This window comes from Colias philodice, chromosome 2 (assembly GCF_061535455.1).
Source record: "Colias philodice isolate Cphi_HAF_F1 chromosome 2, ilColPhil1 Martin Lab GWU primary, whole genome shotgun sequence".
NCBI classification, from domain to species: Eukaryota; Metazoa; Arthropoda; class Insecta; order Lepidoptera; family Pieridae; genus Colias; species Colias philodice.
The window spans coordinates 5,024,361-5,049,531 of record NC_143087.1 but is presented as its reverse complement, the minus strand read 5'-3'; the positions used below and the strand labels follow the sequence as shown (position 1 = coordinate 5,049,531).

Sequence of the window (25,171 nt, the reverse complement as noted above, 5' to 3'; positions counted from 1 at the left end):
CCAAACGTGACACAATCACTTTTTCCAATGAGCCCATCCCTCCGATGAAGTATTGCCTAAATGTCTGAACTTTTTAGCTTTCAGCTTATATTGTTTATAAAATACACTAGCAGCTAGACGCGAGTGTTTTTAGATTGTTCATAAAGCTAATGGAATGACTCGTTGTTACTTGTTGCAGCTTGTTGTTATTAAGCTCCTTTTAACAACAACAATGAACAAACAGTTGTCAGGAGTTTTTCACGGAAATGATTTTCATAATGTTAGCTATGTAGGTAGATACCTATTTGTAAGTACCGAAAAGAGCTCGTTACTTGGGAAGAAGGTAGAAATAATCTTACAAACATGTCATAAGATATATGTATGACGCCTATATTTACATTTGAACGAACAATTACGTGAACTAATTTCTTTACATACAGAGCTTTACAGTTCAGTATTGATTATTTTCGTGAGCTTTTATTTCGTTTGAGTCTACAATCTACATGTGAATAATCATACTTACAAGTTGAATGTGACCCACTTCCCGGTATTCGATTGAGTTAAAATCTTTCACACATCCATACAGTGTGATATAGCTCGCACTGCACAATAATCAAATCTGGCATGGGATCAGTGTTCGTTTCTTCGTCTCGTAATAATATATCTTTTGCAATATTACCAATATTGCATATGATACTTCATACTATCAACATATTTTTATTGAAGTGTTATTTGTAATGGTCTCGTACCTACCTATAATAAAATCAATTTTAATTTTAAAACGTAATATAAGAATGAGTAGAAACATAAAATATTCTCGGAAAATCCTCTTGGATATTTTTGTAGACATTAATAATACAGACTTTAAGTGAATTGCAGTTCGTTTCAAGAAATGGCAACGAGAAGCAGATCGAATCTAAAACGAAGTCTTCTAAAATTAAACTTGTCACTATTTGTTTTCACAGAAAAGTTAATGTTAAAAATGACAACACATATATATAATACTGCTAATACATACTTTCTTAGATCTGATTCAGAAAAGATCACCGAAGCTATTTCACGCCTGATTGGATGCAATCATCTTCATGCCGTCATATTCCTAATATCTGTAAAAGTATAACGAAATACAAAACAATTATTATTATTAAAATCAAAAAAAATGATGGTGAATATAATTATTTACCTTTATTGCTTAATAATATCTTCCTCATTATCTTCGACTAGATTTCTCTAATTAAAATCCTACTACATAATATTATATCTACCTAGGTACTTCACACAGACATGTATATGTCTGTGGTACTTCATCATCATCATCATCACTACATAGTATAAAACAAAGTCGCTTTCTCTGTCCCTATGTCTCTTTGTACGCTTAAGGCTGTTACATGCGCTAATAACCTTGACCATACTTGACGGATCTCAAACCTCTCCCGCTGCACCTTCTTTTTTCCTCGCATTTTGTATTTAAAAAGATACTAATCAGTGAAACAAAATATCCTCGTCAGGGACTGTTGTGTAACTGATAATTTATTAAACATAAAAATTTCAGAGCTCTAAGTCAGCAGGTTACGAAGTTTATAGAGTATTTGCGGAAAAATCGATGACCACGGCACATTTTTTTTCTAGAAATCTATTAACTTTGGAAAAAAGTCCTCGCGAGCAATTAAAGATCAAAGACCATCCTATTTTATATATTTTTTTCGGTATTGTGCTTTATGTTGTACCAGAGTTTATAGAGGTTGAACATAGTCGAAATTGCCGGGTAGCGCCTTAAATCTTTGAAACTACGCAACGGATTTTGATGTGGTTTTTTTTAATAGATAGAGTGATTCAAGAGGAAGGTTTATATGTATAACAACATCCATTAAATAGTGGAGAAGTACTGTTATTTTTGAGGTTTCTAATGTGATGTCGGAAATAATTACATTTTTTTCCGCTTACATTGCAAACGCACCCGTTTTGCACCCGTGCGAAGCCGGGGCGGGTCGCTATAAATGCGAAATTTTTTGTGAGGATGGATGTATGGGTATGTGTAGGTGTGTATGTTTGTTACTATTTCACGCAAATACTACTGAACCGATTACCTACAATGAAATTTAGCACACATATAGAGGGGAACTTGGATTAACACATTTTATCCCGGAAATCCCACGGGAACGGGAACTATGCTGGTTTTTCTTTGAAAACTATGTAATATAATATATAGTTTTCAAATAAAAACCCGCATAGTATTATAACAGCTAGCAGCTCGCCAGGTTGTTTTTGTATGTTTGACAAAAATAAATAATCCTTTAAGGGCATAAGGGCCGATTTTTCAATGCTTGGATAAAACTTATCCGTTCAATAAAGTACCTATTACACGATAATATTAAAATGTCACGTAAACTGTCAAATACGGGCAATTAGGCTGGTTGCAGAGCTAGACCGACCATCAGTGCGTACGTCAGTCGCGCTTGTCATATGTATGGAAATTCATAAAACCGTTCATAGCTAGACCGACCATACGCACGCGTATTGTCATGCGCAAGTGTCATCTAGTCATACAATTGTTGATGCGTATCGTCAGGACCGACGGTACGCACTGACGGTCGGTCAAGCTCTGCAACCAGCCTTAGAATACGTTTTTAAAATGGTAGTTTTATACATTATTCGACGAATAAGTTTTATCCAAGCATTGAAAAATCGGCCCCTAAACATTTAATACGAACACAATTATTATTCTATGGAAAAAAGCTCATCATCATAAACACTTGATCATATTACTTACGGTCTATATCGTACTTATATATTATTGCTTTTATTTTATTCTTAATTTTTTTCATAATAAGTACACTGCCACTGTCAGGATGTCAATGTGGAGTCCACTGAAAATCAGTGGAGAATCTAAGTGTATTATATATTATGTCCTTAGATTCTCAAACCACTGAGTGGATATTATCCATTTTGTGCCGTTGTAACTAGTTAGTTATAAGTTAATTGCACGCCTCATAAGCGAAGCGTTGAGGTGGGTACTACTGTCACTTCGCGCAAAACATCTGATTTTTCAAACTTAAAATGTCTTTATGTATCATACATTGCACTTGTAAGATAATACATACACACACATATTAAGAAAAGACACTATTTTTAACGTTCATGATATTTTTGATGTCATTTTTGTTATTTAAACTAGGTAGTTAAAAAACAGTTTAAAAAAGTTCTGTCTTGGACGTCCGTGTGTCTGTATGTGCGGATCCTTTTTAGGGTTCCGTAGCCAAAATGGCAAAAACGGAACCCTTATAGTTTCGTCATGTCCGTCTGTCCGTCTGTCCGTCTGTCCGTCTGTCACAGCCGATTTACTCGGAAACTATAAGTACTACAGTGATGAAATTTGATGGGAATATGTGTTGTATGAACCGCTACAAAAATATGACACTAAATAGTAAAAAAAAGAATTGGGGGTGGGGCCCCCCATACATGTAACTGAGGGATGAAATTTTTTTTTTCGATGTACATACCCGTGTGGGGTATCAATGGAAAGGTCTTTTAAAATGATATAAAGTTTTCTAAAAAACATTTTTCTTAAAGTGAACGGTTTTTGAGATATCAGCTCTCAAAGTCGTAAAAAGTATGTCCCCCCCCTCTATTTTTATAACTACGGGGTATAAAATTCTAAAAAAAATAGAGGTGATGCATGCTAATTAACTCTTTCAACGATTTTTGGTTTGATCAAAGTATCTCTTATAGTTTTTGAGATAGGTTGATTTAACTGTAATTTATTATATTTGCTGCTACGGAACCCTTTGTGCGCGAGCCCGACTCGCACTTGGCCGGTTTTATTCTTGTTAACACGATAGCGACCGAAATACTTTACTAATCGAGTCTTTTTTTTTCTCTTACGCTTGAGTATGCTCAGGAATAGAACCCTTTCATTTTTCAGGGTCTGATTCGATGTGGTTTAATTGTTATTAAATAAACAAAAATAATAATTACTTAATAAATATTTATTAAAAAAAATTATGAGGCGTGCACTTTTGGATTTTCCAAATTATTTTATTTATTTTTATGTATTAATGTGCATCGGTACAAATAAATGTATTTTCTTTCTTTCTTACCTACTTTAAACAATACAAAATCGAAATTACATTTATAAAATTAAAATTGCTAAAATTGATTAAAATTAGAAATCTATTAGATAATGGACAATAATTATTACTAAAAAACGTAATATTATTAGGTATGTTATTGAATAATACCAATCTACCATCTAAATTGAAATCTACCTTGGCAAATTTCGTTCGCGCGAAATAAATTTTTTGAATAATCGATTTCATCATTGCATTAGGAATTAATTATAAAAGTTTTTATTCAAAAGCAATGATAACCACAACTTCAATCTTGTCCTACGTATCCACGAACGATTGCATCACGACTAGATATAAAACAAGTTAATTACTTACTTCCTTTGTAGTTAGACTTATAAAAATACTTAAAAGGAACATCGTTAGAAAAATGAAGGAAAAATGAGATTAACACAATGGATTAACATATTTAGTCATTACTCATTACCTATCTATCTACTAAAACCGCAATCTGTTTCAATTTTTATAAAGATGTAATATGAAGTTTTTTTTTTTTATTATAGGTTAGGTTAGCTAATGATATATTATTTAGTCTAAAATTTCTTTTGATCATTGGAGAAAATAATACGGAATCTTAGTTTGCGCACCGTCTTTGTTTGAATTTATATACAAGTTTACTTTTGCCATATACCTAACTACCTACCATATAATGTTTCAAATACCTACAGTTATCAAAACTAGTTTACAAAACTTACTTTACAAAATCTCATAATTACTGGAGTGGCACGTCAAAATGTGGCGAATAACGAATTAGCCACATGTTACTTCAGTTGTCACTGTTTCACGCACGATAATTGATTCATTTCACTTTGACATCCAAATTCCAATCGTGTGTGGGCGATAGTGTATCATTAAGGTAGAATGTTTCAATGTTGTATGGTAACCTATACCCACAGAATACATAATAGTCTCCGCCTCCCGCCAAAATTAAACACTTACCTCACCCCGCACGATCATGCTATAAATGGGCCGCATTTTTCTGCAAGGACGATACGCAACGAAGATTGACAACATTATTCAAATTGACTTAAAGTAATTTTATTATTTTGGATTTGTGATTATCGTTTTTCGTAGAAAATGGTTAGATATTGTGCTGTTTACGGATGTATTTCATCAGAAAAACGCGAATTTTTTTTACGCTAGTCACAAAATTGTGCCAACCTCAGTGCCAACCATAAAGCGTTAACACACACATTTGCAGTCTCTACAGTGTGACTGTCAAAACGATATGGAGTGTCCGGGCCCCGGGGTGTGCTATACCTTTAACTTTTAATAACATTGAATTTAAATCAACTTAAACATTATGCAGCGCCTTCAATATTAAAATAGCAATGTTGAATAGGCCCGTATGTGATTTAAATATTATAAAATCTTTGACCAACTTAGAATCGTGTTTTCCTTACAGACAAATTCGCGTGAAAAAGAATGTATTTCTATAGCTTACTATATACTACTTAGTACTTTCTATATATACTAGCTAGATCTAGCTTAGAAGCTACATTATTGGTCTAAATTCTAAAATCAGTGTCTAAAATCAAAAGATTAAGGTGTATTTAAAGACTCATTTTATACAAATACAGACAAAGTATTATAACTTTTGTATTTTATAAATTACAAAAATTAGTATTAAAAAAATGTTTTTATTGAACATAGACTATAGTCTATCTTTGTGATCTTTTCGATACATTTTATAGCTGGTAACCCCTAAATTCGACATCCGAATTTTTTGACAGCTCGCAGCTGTGTGTTTACCGTAAAAGAGTTTTGTTATAGTTTTGTAGGCTAAAATAAAGTGCAATTAGTGATTTTACAGCTTTGTAATTGTAAACCTATCTACAGGTAAATCATTTGTTTTTCACTACTCGACGTGAATATATCAATATGAGTCAGGTAAGTGTTGTTGTTTATCGACACATTGTTGACGCCAATCTTCCAATTCTAGATGGAATATCAAAAAAATATTATCTTACATGTTTTTTTCTTGAAGTACTATTTACTTCTATTCATGTTCCATGTAATATTTATTTTTCCAGTAAATATAACCTGTAACGATTTTCCAATATGGCTCTCTTAAGTTATATCACTTATTTTGCATACTAATAACAACGAATCCTCAATGTTATTTGTCGTAACACTACTATTAAATAATATTCTTGTCCATGCGAAGCTTTTAACGCCCTGTGATTTTTCATAATTTAAGATATCAACTCTGGAAATTGAAATTTATTGACTATTTCTTGTTTCAGGTTTATTTTTCCCAATATGATAAACTAATCACCCAGTAATAAGGTAATAATAATTGTAAATATTACATAAGTCAAATCAAATGTGATCCATACTAAGTTGTAGTATTCTCATTCAAGTTTTTCTTTTATGTTAGGGTAATGGATCCAATAATAGACCCTGAATGGCTAGGAAGCAAAAATGACCAAATTGATGAAGCTCAAAATATTGGCAATATTGCAAGAAGTTGGCAATGGAGGGAGAGAGGAGTCAATCCTCTCCACTCTCCTTGTAACAAGACTGTGCTTGAGAATGTAGCAGAAGACATACTTGTGCAGAAACCTCTCAAAATAAGAGTAAGTTCCCATTACATTCAATTTCTTGTCTTGATAATGAAAAATATAAATATTAATTAAAACCTTACCTTCTTAGTGTTGTGATCTGCCAGGCTATCCTAGATCTACATTTCTCATGGTGTTTAGTCCTGATGGGTAAGCCAAATTCATTTCTACATTTAAGTATGAGATTTAATTGACTGGTGTTTATTAAAATGTTATTAATTTTTTAGGACTAAAGTTGCTTCTACACATGGCAATCATAATGTGTATGTATCGGAGCTGGCAAGTGGCAAACATGTGAGGATATTGAAAGGACACCCCAGAACACCATGGTGTATTGCTTTCCATCCATCACACCCTCAACTAATAGGCTCTGGCTGTCTGGGTGGACAAGTTAGAGTTTGGGATATTTCTAGTGTAAGTACAACTGTTATTTTTATTAAAAATGGCTTGTCAAATGATAAATATTAATAAAAATGTATTTTATTCAATATTTTTATGAAAATATAATCTGACTAAATGTTATAGGGTGGAAGTGAAGTTTGGAGTGTGCAAAAGGAAACAGTGATAGCATCCATAGCTTTCCATCCTCGAGAACAACTTTTAGTCATTGCTACTTACAATGAACTGTATTTCTGGGACTGGAGTCGACCAGCTCCATTCACTAAAGTATCCACAAATAATATTAATGAAAAAGTCAGGTATGTCTATGAAATTAGATTACCAATAATTAATTGAACACCAATTATTAACTGACCTAGAACTATAAAGTATATCATGCAACCTCTTCCCATTGGAGTTTTATTTCTTTAGATGGAAATGTCATATTCAGAAATAAATATAAATGTTTGCTTGCTAGACAATTTAAAAAAGTATGAATTAGTAAATTGGTGTTTGCTTCAAAAAAATATAAGAACTCCAACATTAAATTTGGAAAGATAAAATTTTGATTTGATTAAAAAAAAAATATTTTATAATAAACTAGCGACCCGCCCCGGCTTCGCACGGGTGCAATGGCGGCCGGCCGTCGCAAACGCTACGTCCCGCAATTTTTAAATCTGTAATATCTTCGAAAATATTCACTTAAATCCATTGAGATAATATTACTACGTATGGAGGAGACACCACGAACAAAATCTGTGCGCCATTTTTTTGCTCTAACTAAGTTTTAAAAATTATTATCTAGTTAGGTACTTAACGATGAAAGTTATTCCTTTGCACTTTTCCGTATTATTTGTATTATTTGTGCAATATCGTAACACACACGAAGGCATGTTTGATGCGTTTCACTTTAAAACCATTAAAAAATACCGCTCAACATACGTCACATGACGTATGTTGAGTGGAACATAAGTGATGTAGGCGGTGTCGTCTCCATATTAATATTATCTCAATGCTTAAATCATACGGTGTAAAGGCCCATATAGATCTTTATTAAATGAACAATGTATTCCAGGTATTTAATTGGTTAAGGATTAATGCTGTATTGGTTAAAATCGCATCGAAAATTAGCCATCATTTGTCGTAAAAAGTAAACGACAAAAAAAAGTTGTTGTGGGTTATCCATAAGAGATAGACATATACCGTCGCGGACTTTTCTGTAGACCTTTTCAATGTGTACAATACTTAGTACATTATTTTGATAAAACTCGTAGGGTTCAGACTGCGTTTGCAATGTAAGCGGAAAAAATGTAATTATTTACGACATCACATTAGAAACCTCAAAAATAACAGTACTTCTCCACTATTTAATGGATGTTATTGTATATATAAACCTTCCTCTTGAATCACTCTATCTATTAAAAAAACCGCATCAAAATCCGTTGCGTAGTTTCAAAGATTTAAGCGTACAAAGGGACATAGGGATATAGGGACATAGGGACAGAGAAAGCGACTTTGTTTTATACTATGTAGTGATTTTAATTTATTAAACTAATGCTATAATCAGTAATATGCACAAGAACATTCTTCTTGCTAATCTTCTGTGCGTTACCTGAACAACTTAACATTTTTGTTGTTACAAAAGATTTGTTAATTCTTTTTTATTCAAAATAACTTTTATTTTTTGCAGATACGTAGCATTTGATTCTCTCGGATACAAATTGATTACTGGCATATCGCTGTGGACATCACCAGGCGGCCACACATCTCTCCTTCAACGAAACACTCATTCCAGTCCTCCACATGTAATAAATTACCGTAGAAGGGATGATCCTGATGAAAATCCTGGAAATAATAGATCTCAAGATAGCCCGGGACCAACAAGGGATGTGATTGTGAACTCTTATCAAAATTTAGTGCAACGATATGATAGCCTTGTGAGAAACTATCAAAGGTTGTTTATGGTACGACATAGACTCACCGCGACAACGCCACCGCCCAGCACGGTATACTTGTGCATTATTTAACTCGAGAAATTAAAATTCAGTCTTTGTTAGGGTGTGTTATAAAATATTAATATATTTTAACTATTCCACAGACGGACAGAGGTACTGACCCAATGGAAACTGATCCAACACCAGAGGCCAATGGATATACACGTATGGCGCGACCCAATTTATCGACATTACTTAATTTTGACGATGGTAATATTTCACTGTTATTAAAAAATTGTTTGTGTATTTTGATCTATCATAATATTTTAAATTTTAGATGATCCAGTACCGGGTACATCAAATAGACAAGACAATGCAGAAAACACAGATGTAGAAGCTAATAGTAGTAGATTATTGAATCTTGATGCTTTATCATTTGGCAATGATCCTTCAAGGTAATTCTTGTTCTCAATGAAGTACATTTGTTTTTATATAATTTTATAAATTATTTTTACTTCTTTTAGGGATCAAAACACCACGCGACAAGAATCTTCCATATTTGGATCCCGACCTTCGGCTTTTCAACCTTTAGGTGAAAGTTCTAGAACATCCCTGTGGTCAGCAAGTCAAACAGATCAAAGTGAACGCGTGACACGACTTCTTCCCAATCCATTTTCGTCCACAAATGGCACTCCGAGACCTTCCCGAGTTTCCTTTACAAGTAGCCCTCTCAATAACCAGGATAACGAATCTACTGCAGGATCGTCTCGCACACGTTTGTTTCCAGGACATAGGTCTGAATCTCCATTGCTTCTTGATTTATCACTGCATAGATGTTCCCCGAATCCCTCAAATAACAATCAGAATGAGAATCCCATTACCAACGATAATGATTCTTCTTTTAGCTCCTCATCGACTCCAAACACTTCTGCCAGTTCTAGCGCTCATAGACCTTCAAATTCTATTTACACACAAGCCCGAATGTCGACACCAGTAGATGCTCAAACAATTAATGAAAGTCTAGACTTAATACGAGACATTCTTAGAGATTCTGGAACAAGGTTACTTAATTTAATAACTAATATGTCACTGTCAACTTTGACCCGGGCAGAAAGAAATATTCAAAGAAGAGAAAATGAAACTAGAGCACATTCTGATGACAGTGATGGTGTTGCGAGAACTCGCAATAATCGTCCACGTCCACGTTTATTTAGTGGCTTACATCAAAATACAATATTTTTGTCTTCTAGTTCAGAGTCAGACAGTGACAATCCCCCTGAAGTAAATATATTTAGAACGAGAAATTCTACTTTTAGAGAAGATAATACACGAGATACTAATCGTCAAACATCTAGTAGTAATAATTCTAATAGGCTAGAAAACCCTACTGATAGACTTGTATTCGAATTGAACAATGATTTACCCGTCTCAGATAATGTTCCTGAAAGAAGTGGTTTAAATGTGTCTTCTAACAGTAGAAGATTTCATGTGCGCATTCAAAATAACGCAACCGATGAAGGTACAAGTACGAGTACGAGTACAAGAAATAATGATGAGCCATCTGAAAATCGAAATCAAAACAGCAACTTTGACCCAAACATGCCATCAACTAGTAGAGATAATTTTTGGTCAAGTGGTAATACATTGTCATCAGATGAAGCATTTAGGAAAGTAAGAGGTGGTGTCAATGCATTGCAGAAACATGCACAACAACTTACGAATTTTTGGCTTCGAGGTCAACGTATAAGTATGCGGGATTTACGTAACATGTGGGAAAATTTGAGAAGACGTATTCTGATGTTACACAGAGAAACAGGTAGACAAGATGTTACTAGTTATTATACAAGATCTCTATTAGAAAGGTGTATGATGCTGACCGAAGTGACTGACAATGTCAATCGTGGCTCCAGTAGGACTAGAAGTAGTCAAAGGTCAGAAGATAGGAATTCTGAGACAAATAGAGATGCTTCTAACAATTCAGACACTCCTGAAAATGAACAGAGTACTACACCAGACAACACAAATGACAATAGACAATCAAGTAGGACCTCACAGACAAGACCTTCTTCGGGAGGTCGATACTCGCCATTTGTAAGGCGACGCTTACAACCTAATTATAGATGGCGACATGATGATGATCTTCGACGAAGAACGCGTAATTCTGCATCTAATCGTTTATCACAAAGATATAACAATAGACCACGCCGGGAATTTGCCCGGGCTATAGAAATTAGTGCAACAAGGCATGAGATACGCATGCGCGCCATGCAAGTTTTATCAGTTATGTTCAATATGATGATGATGTGTTTAGAAGAACGAGGTTTAAGCCAACTCATCATTAACATGTTACGAACGCTGAAAAAAGCTTTAGCTATTACTTGCTTAATGCTAATGTCTAATAGAAACAGTGGTAGGACAAACGCCAGTAACAATCAATCGCCTCAAAGATCTGACAACCGTAATACAAATCGCGTAGATAACAATGAAGCTACTACTAGTAATACGAATGAACAAAGCGAGTGTACGCATAATTCGATTTCAAGTGAGACTGAAGAAGAACGAACTCGCGGAAGTACATCTACAAATCGTGAGAATTCAACGACATCAGCTTCAGGATCAAATGCTAATAATACGCAAGATGATTCCCCTGTATCTTCTCCAAATTCAGTCACACAGAGATGGAGTAACCGTCTTGCTGTACTTATAGCTGCAGCGAATAGAAATAATTCAGCAACTGCAAGAAGTAGGAGAGAACTATACCAAGAGAGTAGAAGATTGAAAGCATTACACCGAACTAATCCAACGGCGCATCCGTTAATAAAAAAGAGAGCTTTTCCTCCTATGGCCACACACAGGATTCCGGTCTTACGTTCACTCCCTCGTAAAAATATAATCAAAACACCTTCGACACCCAGAATTGGATCTGCTAATCCCGAACCTGTCGCTGGTCCTTCAAGGTTTTCCACAGGAGAAAACCCTAATCAGGAACCATCTAGACTTCCTCCGGAAGTGATGAACGAATTTGAACATAGGATAAATTTAATACGAATAGCCCATATGCAGGCTGTAAGGCTTAGAAATGTTGCAAGAAGCAGATATAGGCGTTTGCAAACCATTCGTCTGTATACACCGTCGTCAGTGAGAGAAATGTTTACTCTTCAGGAGAATAATGAAAACCAGCAAGGCAATCCATCGCCATTGCAAAATAACGCCGATCAAAGTAGTCGTAGACCTTCTTTCGACGGTCGCTCACCAATTCTGGGCAGAGAACGAATTTTACCACGGTTACCTATGAATGCCCAATCAGAAGATTCTGGCCCACTGCACGCCGTTATAAGTAATGCGGCATTGTCCCTTCTACAAGTTAATGATCCTGATAGTCCGGAAGAACAAGGGAATCAACAGCAGAGATTGCCAAGGATTCATGAATATTTGCAGCCAATAATCTTAGCTCAGGTACACAACTTATAGTATTTATTGATATATTTACAAAGCAATCGCGTTAATCCTTGTTGCTTAAAGTAAATAATGTAAATGTTAACAGAACGCCATGGCCGACGAAGACGGTAACGGTGATGGCGCAGGGGGAGGTGCTGCAGAGGGCAACGGTATCGCTGGTATCGGTGCGAGGCGCATGAGCGGCATGGCCGGCCTGCTGGACGCCGGCATCATATCCGAAACGTTCCCAGCGCCGTCGCATCGAGTGCAAGCTTGGGACTTTACCAAAGGCGACACACCCGATATTGCCGATAGTACGTTTTCAAAATAATAACTGTTTTTAATACAGTTTTTATATGCACGATTTATATTATGTTAAAACTTCAATATTTTTTCAGGTTCTAAGAATGTTGTAGTCCAAAGATGCAGAATCCATAACGATGCAAGCATCGATATATCCAAAGATGGGAGGCTGTTGGTCGCTCTGCTACCCGTACCTCGGTTACGTAATACTAATCACTGGTTAGGTGAGCTATGTTTTCATATGATTTCTTTAATATTATGTGTCGACGGGTTAATTTACGATTGTGAGTCTAGTCGTTTATGGTACGTCAATGGTTCGTGTTTGATGTGTCGCAGGCGTGTACTCGCTGGAGTGGTCGCGGCTGGGGCAGTGCCTGCACACGGCGGTGCTGGAGCAGAGCGCGGTGTCGGTGGCGCTGTCGCCGACCGCGCGCCACCTCGCCGTGGGGCTCGGCTCGCGCCGCTTCACCTCCGTGCACCACGCGCGCACCAACGTGTTCGCGCTGCTGTACCGGCTCGACCCGCTCGGTGCGTATCGTATCGGCCCGTCCAAGAAGCTTATATCTAATACACTGGAGATTGCACTATGACCATTAACTTGTAACAAGAAAATATGACGTTGAATGACGCCTGTATGTTTTTTTATCCCTTTCACACCTAACTTGCCAAATTGGTGTGAAAGGCCCTTCCGGCCTCCTCCACTCAAGCGACAGCCCAAGCCGAGGTTCGAGATCCCCGTGGTGGGGGGACGCCCTTGCGCATGTCGCTACCAGGGTGAACCTTCAGTTCACCCCCGCGTCCGCGTTAAAATGTAGAAGCCCTTCTGGCTAACATTGAGAAACACCACACAAAAGAAAAAGACGGGTTGCACTCCGGGAGTGCCGGCAGAAGTGAAAACTTCATTATTAACGTTCAGCATGTTTGATATTTTGGAATGGTATCCGTATTACGCATGGAATATAAGGGCTAAAAAAAATCCGTCTTACGCTTTTTCGATCTGGCCACGTGTCCTGACGCGAGTTTAAGATTTTATACCCAACGCCGCTAAAGAAGTTTTCACTTCGAAAAAAAAAGGTGCGTATCGTGTGCTCGCGGGGCGGTCGCGGCTCGGGCAGTGCCTGCACACGGCGGTGCTCGTAAATATTTATTCCAGAAGTCATATATTCCGGCAAGCGCCCGCCGCTGCTGCGACACGCTCGCTCAGCACGTGTATTGGTTTTCTGTCAACTTGTTCGACGCATCGCTCCTCGCTAACCTATACTTGTAGGTACTTATTATATTCAGATGAATTTGTTTTAATTATTTTTAATTATTTGCTAATTTGCCCCTGTCCCATTCTTACCCTGTTGCCCCTTTTTGTGTTTTCAGATGTTACACCGCGGTAAAAAGTAATTAAATCATTTTATTATGATATTCTAGTCTAATATGATTTAATATTTTATGTTTATCATTGCAGAAAGTTCCAGTAGGACCGGTTTGTCGCCGATAAAGGAGTTGGAGCAAACATGGGAGCACGGCTTCACAAGCCTCAACTGCCTGCGCTGGGCCCCGCAGCCCGGACAAGGCCTCGTGTACGCTAATAACACGGGACAACTTATTATTATGAGTTAAGTCTAACGAATTTATGTTCCCAGATCAATTAAACGCAATAACACCGAATATTTTTTATACATACCGCCTATTATCCGTGACGCGGCGCGTTAATGTTATGATTTAAGCATAGACATAACGACTCACATGAAATGTTTAGTGAACCCCTCGCAACTGTTGTAAATGTATTTGTGTAGTTCATCTATTAGCGGTCTTAATGTAACTGATCTCTTGCTTGTTAATATGCGAATTATAAATTAAATTTTATTTATAAATGTTACCAGATTAGTTCCAAAACATAGCTTAGGCTTCCTTTCATAAGATATCTAAATCATGTACTTTCCTTGAAGCCTATTCGCCTTTAGCAAGTAGATATTTAATCGTTTGTATACTAATTAAGTAATAATTTGTTAATATGTATTTAAAGAAATCCTAATTTTATTTAAACAAAAACTAAAATGTAGGATTGTTACATAAATAATTCATGAAGGTTCAAATTTAGGCTTTATTGTCGATATAACTTTTGCAACTCATATGTTAAACTTTACCTGCATTTTAACTGAATCTAATCTCCTAATCTAATTATTCTCCATATAACATAATTGATTAACGTGCGATCTTTTTTTGATCACACATCGCAGTATTTGGTAAGTAAATGTGTTCAAATATTCATTTGAAATCAAAATTAAAATTAACACCTTAAAGAATCCCCCCGTGCTTGCTTTAGTTTCTTAATTAAAATGTATATTGGTGATCAACTTTACATATTCGTAAGTCAGAAAGGTGATAAAGAATTACATACATTATACATACATAATACTAGAGGTCCGCCCCGTCTTCACCCGTGGTACCTACATGTTTACGTTTTTTTTTTCATAAAACCTATCCTATCTCTCAAGTTGGACCGAACTGCACATGGTGTGCGAATTTTATTATAATCGGTTAGGTGGTCCATTGAGGACAAACATTGTGACACGAGATTTTATATATATTAAGATTGTAACAATGTCTGACTCTGTTCTTAGCTTTCGTGAAAATAATATACAGATTATGAATGTAACAATCCGACTATATTACGAAAATGCCAAAATTTTTAATCGGTTTAGCTAATTTTCTTTATTATTAAGAAGGTTACAAAGTCAATGACTGTTAAATTAAGTTCACAAATATTACTGACCCTAATCTTTTGAGACTGTGGTCTTATTTCATTTTTTTTGTACAAGTCTTTTATTTTTGTTTTTCAATAATGACATCATACTACTATATCTATAATAACCATTTGTGTAATAGGTAATTAAAGAATATCGATTTGTCACACTAAATTTAACCGAAGTTGGATTATGCTGTACAAAGATTTATGTCGCTTTCATGTTCTTAATACTTAATAAATAATTAAACTTTGATGTTAAGTATATAGCTAAATAAAAATTAAAGTACTACAATTATTTTGTTTTGTGTATCTGGTTCGGGATTAGATCTTTACATCAAACATTATATCGACATATAAACAGTTTTTTTATGTAAATACACGGTCTTTTCAAAATCAGAGAATGCTATTTAATCACATTCCCAGCCATAAAGCAAACAAGCAAGAATAGCACAATTATTACATTTAATTAAATGTAAAGTAAAATTAACTTCTTTACATTTTAAGAAGTAATTTTCAATTTTTATCCATCAGCCTACATTCTCAAATTCAAAACGTTTGCTACAATGTCAAATACAAAATAACATCTCATGCAGATATGTATTATACAATTTATACGAGTAGGATAACGAACAGCATCGTAAGTAATGCGATGCGATGAGTATAACAATAATTTACTGTCAGTTATTAATAGGGACATTACGATACAATTATAAACTCTGTAACCTTGATAATATTCTTATTTTAGATCATCCTATTTCTGTATGCCATTTTATTACAGGGTGAGTTACAATGTGTCTGTTCCCTTTCATATAATATTAAAAACTGTCTACATATTATCAAAAAATTAATAAAAGGTTATGGCCTAAACATGGACGTATAAAAAAAGACGGACGGTATATCGCCTAAACATTGAGTGAAGCCTAGTAATGGCGGCAAAACATCCATGTGTGTGTGCCATGTTGCCATGGCAACAGCTGTCCTGATGACAATGGCGGCTGTATTTTTTTCTATAAATTTTGCCGTAATAATTTTGTCATTAAAACTTAAAAGAAATAACTTGCTTCCCTGTGAAATGTAATCCCTTGTGTTTTGTTATTTAAAATTGTACTGTTGACGACACCATTTAACCACGTAAGACGGCATTTTAAATATTTTTTTGTGAAACAGTGACGCAGTTAATCAGTCGGTAGTTCACGACGTAATGGCGGCCGACTAGCTTACTATGGTGAGAGTGTGTGCGTGTTTATTGTCTTTACACGATCGCTAGCTTACTATGGTGGCTTCACGTTGTTTGTTCGTAATACGGCGTCCGTCTTTTTTTATACGTCCATGGGCCTAAATAAGTTCTCAATCATTTCTGAAATTGAACCTATGCAATATAATTAAAACATATTCTATAAGTTAACATTTTATTGGTAAATTTAAGATTCAGATTAAAAGTTTATTATCCTATCTCGCGGCGTTTTCTATTAAGTTATGTTCCCTGATTGTGAATAAATTTTTGTATTTTTATTTTCAATAATAATAATAATTAGCAGTCGAAATAATTTAATATTAAGTAAAACAAATGAGTTGTATGCTTGAAACTAGACTACTAATATTTTGACACGCAGTTTTCTTTTTAATAATGTTTTAAAATTACCACCCTAGTTATTATTGATTATAAACAAAAGTATTGTTTGTAAAATAAATTTAAGATGAATAATGGTTAAGTTTTTATTTAAATATCGGATTAGTAATAAAGCTGTCAGTGTGCTTACTCTAGCCATGGTTATTTTCAACATCTAATCCCGAGCAGAAAATGTAGTTTGCCGACTCTTTATATTTTAATTTATAATACGTAAAAACCAACTTATGAGAAATTTGTAAATAAGTCTTTAGAGCGTATCAGCTCCTTCGTAGTGCATCCTTAAGTAGTAAACCTTTCTTTTATGTTACAGTTCTTCCATTATGTTGTAACTTTATATTTTAAATATATTATTTGTATAAAGCTTGAACGTTTTATTTGTACAAATGTAATGCGAATATCTGAAATAATACCATTTTCAAACTGAACTTTATTATTTTTAATTCCTATATTCCTAAAAATATAGAATTAACACATTGTTAACATAAATAAAAGTATTGGATAGGTGGAAAGTGCGTTGCTCCACTGACTTATTTGTCATTGAAAACTATATCATTTTTTATTTATCTTTTAATAACACATATTATCTTCTCAGAATTTATACAAATTAATTTTCATAATGTATGTAGGTAGTTTATAATTTGTAATAAATTCCCCCCATTTTAGAAAATAAATAAAGGAATAGGAATTATTACCTATTGATTATTAACAAAAAATAGGGTATTTATCATGTAAGATTTGGAATAAAGAAAAAAAGACAGCATTTTTCTAATAATTTATTCATCATGTGACAAAATTTGCCCAATGTACAAAATGTGGTTATGTTATTAGGTATATTGTGGCTAATTTAGATTTTTAAGACATTATCCCTGCTTTACGATTCGAAATATGTTCGACTTGTCTATATTAATTATTTTATAAATTATCTTTGCCTAGCAAGCTACGATATTATCGATGCAAAACGTTACTCTTTAATTGCTTATCATATAATGTGACCACTGCGATTCTTTCAATTGTCGATAAATCGTATAGATAAGCAACATGTGCAGTGACTTTCAATTTCAGTGGACATTTTAAAAATTCCATCTAATAAAACTTATATATTTTGAAAAAAAAAAACCAATAGAAAATAATAATAAAATGATATAAGTAACACTGTAAAAACTTTCTATTGGTTCTTTTAAAGCATTTTCTTAGGATTCCGGCCGATTCACATAGCACTTCGATAACACCCACAATTTGTTCATTTGTAACATTCGCAAATAAAATTAAATATTATATACTGATATAAATATTTTATTCAGCTGACAGAATGTATAAATGTGATGACAAAAGGAATCTTTAACTATGCCTCGTTTCTTAAAATGATTATATAAATTATAATTTAAAACAAGACATTGAATTTACAAAGTATTTAACAGTGTTGCTAAATTAAACTAGTTATTCTCAAAGCACTTAGCAACATATCAGCAATATATACATAATGTAGATATATCGTAAAGAATAAATAACCAATACTGACAATATTGTATGAAATATATATGATATTGATGCTCAATCCTAATGGCTCAAACATGAATAAAATGATAAAAAGTAAAAAATATATGTCATATTTACAAATTACACAATAGTATGGTAAAAGATCTTTAGAAACAGATTTTCTCATCAACTTTTTAATGTCCTAATTTAACAACTGTTTGTATGCTACAATAATATAGATATACTATTTCCATTGTGACTTAGGAACTGTCACTAAACACGTCATAATAACTAAAATGGTTTTAACAACTTACAAAAAGTATAAGCAAACCATAGAAATAACACTAAAAATTCCTACAAATGTTAATTTGCTCGTAGCACAAATATACTTTTACTCTTGACTCATCACAGACCGAATGTATATCGTTTATAATTATTTGGGAGTCTAGTGTTCGGCGCACGACACCATCTGGTGACTTAGAAGCGTTTAAATATAATATAGCGTCTATAACTAACTTCTTTCATGAGGAAGTGGTGATGTGACAAAATGCAATAAATGTTAGTGTTCTAACGGTTTCAATTCCTTAATTTGCTTTATAAGATAAGCCTTTTCATCATTAAACTGTTCATCTTCGGAGCGGTCTGTATGAAACTTAGTCAGAAAATCCACCAATTTATCTTGATTTCGGAGCAATATATCTAAAATTGGTTTTGGTTTATTTGGATTAGCTACAAAAACCTGTCAAAAAAAACCAAATTATTTTTGTATAAAAACGAAAAATGGTACTTCAAGAATTTTGTAATGAAGGTTTTCAATGCAAAAAAACCTAAAAAATTTCTTGTGTTTACAGTTATAAAAAAAAATACAATGAGTATTTTTGTTTCTTCAGGAAACTTTTTAAATAACAAGCTTTGAATTTATTTGCTTGGAAGTATTGTCATTTAAATAGATTATGAATTCTGAAGAAAACTATACATGTCATGACATGCAATAAACACTGAATCACAATTATGCTAAGCCAAACTCTGCCTACCTGTATATATAGCCTACCTCCATATGGAGGCAGAGTTTTCTAATAAGCGCATACAACTATTTGAACATTAGCACCATGTAATAGGTGGCTAACTACAACTTACCTTAAAAACATGGAAAGCTTCAAATTGTATATTGCGTGATTTTTCTTTAAGCATATTCATCATAAGTTTTAAGTTATCAGGGTTGGTTATATAACGTGTCATTATCGAAAAGTTGTGCCGATCCAGGAGTAGTTCACCCAGCAACTTGAGACTTTGCCGTCGAGTTACATAGTTTTCCGAGTTCAACAATCTCTGGTAATGGCTAAACACCTTATCATAATTTGCTTCTAAAAACTCAGCACACAATAATTTGTGTCTTGTTAATAATTCCTAAAAAGTATATAAAATTATAAAAGTTTGTAAAATGAGCATTGAAACATCTTGAAGGAAGAGAAATTTTAAGTATCCATAATAAAATGTCACAATAACAACAACCTCAATAACAAAACATGCAATTTTAACCGATTTTTGTCAATTTTATCTATATTAATATTATAAAGCTGAAGAGTTTGTTTGTTTAAACACGTTAATCTCAAGAACTACTGATCCGATATGAACAATTTTTTCGGTGTTGGATAGCCCATTTACCGAGGAAGGCTTATAGACTATATATCATCACGCTAAGACCAACAGGAGCGGAACCACGCGGGTGAAACCGCGGGGCACAACTAGTTCTAGTATAAATCTCAAAATCACAATTAATTCAGATGTAAAAGAGTAAAGTTCTATGTTCTAAAACTGTTAAAGATGTAAGTACAATCTAAATTATTATGTAAATTTTTCATGGTAATTGAATTATTAATGCAATCACAAATTAAATATGGTAATTGTTCTAGTAATTAAACAATTATGAATAATTCAAGATATAATTTACCTTAAATGTAGAAAAGGCATCAGAGGCAATGTCAAATGTAGATACTTCAACATAACGGAAGAAATTGTAAAAGTCGTCAGAGTATAACATTATTTTAGCTAAAGCCTCATATCTGGCACACTCTCTGAGCATGGTACCGCAGTTTGATGCAATTTCCTGATGCTCATATCTGTAATAATACAAATAAATTGATAATATGTGGACAACAATAGTTGTTATCACAAACTTAATCAGTTTATTAGTACAAAGATGCTATGAAGCAAAAATTGACTTTTTTAGATTTTATAAAATAATCTCAATGCAATATATACAGCTTTCCTTAAGTATATATTGCATACATTTGTTAATGTTAATATTACACTAATTACTACTTTTTAACATTTTATATCACTAAACTAAATCTATTCAATATAAATTTAACAGAATTTTTGTTAAACCTTTTAAATAACACTATTTGTTTCTCTATTCCTTACCTTCTCTTTTGGTTTTTCCGTTGTTTTAAATAAACAAAATCAAAGTAGAAGCAGAACACCAGTTAAAAATTAATTTTCAAATATAACTAAATAATCATGATAAGTAAATCTAAATAGTAAAGACAAACAATCTTGAACACAAAGAAATCTTACCCAGACATTAAGGTGAACAAAATTTCTGGCTTAGTACATATGTACTCAACAGTAGGTGATCGGGTGCCAATTTGACGTCTCAACACATTATTAAACACTTGGGCAACATCCTTCTTTCCTTCAAAGTCGATGCGATTTAAATTCTGTATTGAACAAGTATTACTTTAGTTATTAAGTAATCCTAAAATGAGAGTTATTCTCTTAAAAAGCAATAATATTTAGTTATTCTTACTTGAATGAGAAGAAGAAGTAAGTTTGTATTATAAAGTTCCTGAGCGAGCTGAGCCACTATAATATCCGCTTGTGGTTCTGCATCAGAAGTGCCATAAAGCATGTTTTTTATCAACACCTATAATGAAACCATGGCTAAGTATATAAACAATCTTATTACAACAAAACAAAGTAAATTCTTCAAATACCATACCAAGTTTTTGCTAACATCTTCTTGTGCTTTTTCAGCTTTTTTGTCACCTCTTTCCAGAGCTGTTACCGCATCCTTTAACGATCTAACAAGCTCCGCGGGGCTCTTCTGAGACTTACCAAAAAGAGGCATAGTATTTTAATTATTTTTTCACTGATAATCGGAATAATCCAGTCCACATAAGATTATACCTGAAAACGATATCTATTTATAAAAACAAAAACATATTATCACGAATCCACAGATCTATTCACTTGCTCTATGTCCACTGGAATGAAACAGAAATAAAAATGAGTTTGACAAATTAATGGTATATTCGCCAACTTTTTTACAATCAAAAGGGTATAAAAGAAAGTTTAAAAACTTTGTCATTACTTTACAAATAAAAATGTTAAAAAAACACACTCACTTTCTGATTATTACATTAAAATCGCACCTAGCGACATTTATCAGTGCCAGACAAATCACAAAACGAACCGAACAGCCATCGAACAGCTGTGATGTCAATACAATTATTACCAGCATAAAAAATAAAAATTATAATCATCCTACAAAAGATTTAAGAACTTAGGGCGTATTCAGAAAGAAAGCTTGAAACTTATAAGCGCTTATAAGCGCTTATCGGCGCTTATAAGCGCCGATAAGCGCTTATAAGCGCTTATAAGTTTCAAGCTTTCTTTCTGAATACGCCCTTACAACAGTATTATATTATCTGTGATAGTACATTTATGTCTCTGACGGTCTCTGATGATACTCATATTCACAGCTCATAATTTTAGTCTGAAACTGTACATAACATAAACTGAAAATATAATATTTAATATATAACAATATATATATGCATAATAAAAATTTAATAATATGTATATAAATTGAATTAACTATATCAATGAAGATAGCATTCAAATTAAAGAAATTATGATTCGAATTCAAAATACAAGTGATAACTGCGTTAAAAACAACCGACTTCAAACTTGCACTTGCAACATTTACAAATACAGACAAAAATGCTCATAAAATAAAAACTACTGGGCCTATCCGAATAAAATTTTTATGGGACCAATTCGACACCATCCCGCATCGAACAAAAAAAGAATCACGTAAATCGGTTCAGAAACCTCGGAGTAATCGGTGTACATACATAAAAAAAAAAAAAAAACATACCGGCCGAATTGATAACCTCCTCCTTTTTTTTGAAGTCGGTTAATAATGAAGTTTAATGAGTCATTCAGCATTCTTTTTTTTTTTTTTTTTTTTCGTTATGGCAAGAAGATAACCATTTGCCAGTGTCAAGTTAAAGGTAGGGAAACCATACACGGGAAAATAGGGTAGGACGATAGCAAGATGATCAAAAGAGTTTAGGAAAAAAAAAATTAATACATACTTACATTATGATAATACTTATTTACATAACTTAAATAGATTAAATGAAAATTAATTAACATTACAATTTGATATTATTGCTACATATAAAATTAGATATATTACTCAGATATTTTTTAGGGTACATAAATAGATAGGACATACGAGTAGGAAGAGGAACATTTGAGGATATTAAGGAATTATAAAAGGAAGAATGGTCGTATAGAGAGCAAGAGAAAAATATGTGGTCTATATTTCCCTCGCCCTCTCCACACTCACAAACTTCAGTATTTAACACACCAATTCTGGCTAAATGACTAGGTATACACATATGTCCAATTCTCATGCGACTTATTGAAGATATAACTAATTTATTGGCTTCAACACCAACAAACCAAGGCTTTATTGGTATTGTCGGTTGGATTCTATAATAATTCCTTCCCTTACATTGCCCAGTATCTGACCAAACCGTATTCCACGTTTCAAAGAGATATCGCTTCGGTAAGTTTAGCAGGTCATGAGAATAGTTCATGTATGGAAACATATCTCCACACTGCACCGCATCCTTGGCCAAGCTATCAGCCCTATCATTTCCTTGGATTCCACGATGGCTCGGGATCCAAGCAAAAGTTACCAGGTAACCCAGATTAATGCATTCATGTAACTTATTTTTGATTTGAAAAATAACAGGGTAAAATGGTTTATTGTAAAAGGAATATTTATCTAAGCATTGCAGAGAACTCATTGAATCAGAAAAAATTACAGATTTAGGTAGTTTCATTAATTTAATATATTCTAATGCTTTTAGGAGCCCAAAGCACTCTCCAGTAAAGACTGAAGACTCCGGCGGTAGCTTGATCTTTTGTGTAATCTTATATTGAACGTGAAATATACCAACTCCAACACAACTATCATTTGATGATTTAGATGCATCAGTGAAAATATGATGCCAATTACGCCACTCCCTATCGACATTAAACCTAAAGTTTGCATTTGAATCCGTATCATTCTTATTGATTCCAATATTGTATTTTATAATTGGTTTGATTAAAAGGCACTTAAAGTTATATGCATACAGCGGTAAAACTGGCGACTGAAAAATACTTGTTGACATTGAAATGAATTTACGGTAACTTATAACTAAACAAGGTATTGACTTATTTTTCCAGAAAGAAGACGTACTTATCCGATCGTTTAACATTTTTAATTTGTCTATTAATGGATGGTTGGAGAATTGTACTATACGGAACAAAAACCTATCAGATAAATATTGCCTTCTGATTTTCAGTGGAGGATCTCCACATTCAACCTGAAGGGCATTAATAGGGCTCGATTTCATTGCACCTAATACGATTCGCAGAGCCTTAGCTTGGATTTGATCTAATTTTTTAAGTGCCGTTACGTTACCGCTTTCTAACAAGAACGTTCCGTAGTCCAGAATACTACGAATCAAAGCATTATACACCAATTTCATACAAAAAGGGTGGGCACCCCACCAAACTCCGGAAAGACACCTTAACAAGTTTAATATATTTTCACATTTTGAGCATATATACTCGACGTGATAAGTACCAGCCATTTTGCTATCTAATAACACGCCCAAAAATTTTGTATGATTTTGGAGTGGTATCTGTTTCCCATTAAAACTAATATAAACCCTAGGAACTATCCGCAATCTCGTAAAAACTACAGCGACACTTTTGTCTACAGAAACATCTAATCCATTTTTATCTAGCCAAGACTTAAGCTCGACCAGACCTTTATTTAAAAAATTACAAGCTGAATCTAAACTAAAATCTATAGTGTATAATACAACATCATCAGCATACTGAAGAATGTTAATGCTATTATTAAATGAATCAGCTAAATCGTGCGTATAAATATTATATAATAGAGGGCTTAAGACCGACCCTTGAGGAAGACCCTTACTCGTGGTACGTTGAAAATGGACGGATTCATCAATATTTAAAACAATATATCTCTCCTCTAATAAAGAAATAATAAAATTAATTAAAACGTCTGGAATACCAAGTCTGATAAGTTTCTGTTGTAGGATGGTGATAACCACATTGTCATATGCTGAGCGAATATCAACAAACGCAGCAACAACATGTTGATTATCCGAAAAAGCAATATTGATATCTGAAGTAAGTATGGAGATGTTGTCAATGGCGCTTTTCGCCTTACGGAATCCGAATTGGCTATTCGATAAAAAATTGTTATGTTCCAAATACCACTCCAGTCG

At 33.8% G+C, this 25,171-nt stretch overlaps 2 protein-coding genes and 1 long non-coding RNA gene across 3 annotated transcripts; 1 reads left to right on the top strand and 2 right to left on the bottom strand.

The window, feature by feature from the left end:
• Positions 1–180: 180 nt before the first annotated feature.
• On the bottom strand, positions 181–4,908 carry LOC149490397 (uncharacterized). Its single transcript, XR_016316676.1, has 3 exons — positions 4,799–4,908; positions 998–1,085; positions 181–728 (listed from the first exon to the last, which is right to left on the bottom strand). It is a non-coding gene; the product is annotated as an uncharacterized LOC149490397 (long non-coding RNA).
• Positions 4,909–5,827: 919 nt separating this feature from the next.
• On the top strand, positions 5,828–17,515 carry LOC149490396 (uncharacterized). The gene is made up of 14 exons (XM_089703748.1): positions 5,828–5,993; positions 6,350–6,392; positions 6,484–6,682; positions 6,759–6,817; positions 6,895–7,081; positions 7,193–7,365; positions 8,736–9,051; positions 9,144–9,249; positions 9,317–9,434; positions 9,504–12,435; positions 12,524–12,731; positions 12,816–12,944; positions 13,057–13,248; positions 14,177–17,515. Exons 3-14 carry the CDS (start codon positions 6,488–6,490, stop codon positions 14,329–14,331), a joined length of 4,770 nt encoding a protein of 1,589 aa, XP_089559874.1. The 5' UTR covers positions 5,828–5,993; positions 6,350–6,392; positions 6,484–6,487; the 3' UTR covers positions 14,332–17,515.
• A 335-nt stretch (positions 17,516–17,850) lies between these two features.
• Positions 17,851–22,077, bottom strand: Mo25 (calcium binding protein Mo25). Its single transcript, XM_089703755.1, has 7 exons — positions 21,974–22,077; positions 21,568–21,755; positions 21,376–21,492; positions 21,144–21,286; positions 20,518–20,686; positions 19,704–19,973; positions 17,851–19,305 (listed from the first exon to the last, which is right to left on the bottom strand). Exons 2-7 carry the CDS (start codon positions 21,694–21,696, stop codon positions 19,126–19,128), a joined length of 1,008 nt encoding a protein of 335 aa, XP_089559881.1. The 5' UTR covers positions 21,697–21,755; positions 21,974–22,077; the 3' UTR covers positions 17,851–19,125.
• Between the last annotated feature and the right edge of the window lie 3,094 nt (positions 22,078–25,171).

Excerpts from the sequence above, each read along its gene's own strand:
- LOC149490396 (XM_089703748.1), top strand. The coding sequence starts at position 6,488 with ATGGATCCAATAATAGACCCTGAATGGCTAGGAAGCAAAAATGACCAA. Across the intron at positions 6,818-6,894 it reads ATGGTGTTTAGTCCTGATGG|GACTAAAGTTGCTTCTACAC; the intron begins GTAAGCCAAATT and ends TTAATTTTTTAG. Across the intron at positions 9,052-9,143 it reads CAACGCCACCGCCCAGCACG|ACGGACAGAGGTACTGACCC; the intron begins GTATACTTGTGC and ends ACTATTCCACAG.
- Mo25 (XM_089703755.1), bottom strand. The coding sequence starts at position 21,696 with ATGCCTCTTTTTGGTAAGTCTCAGAAGAGCCCCGCGGAGCTTGTTAGA. Across the intron at positions 20,687-21,143 it reads TTGTTCACCTTAATGTCTGG|ATATGAGCATCAGGAAATTG; the intron begins GTAAGATTTCTT and ends GTATTATTACAG. Across the intron at positions 19,974-20,517 it reads ATGCCTTTTCTACATTTAAG|GAATTATTAACAAGACACAA; the intron begins GTAAATTATATC and ends TATACTTTTTAG.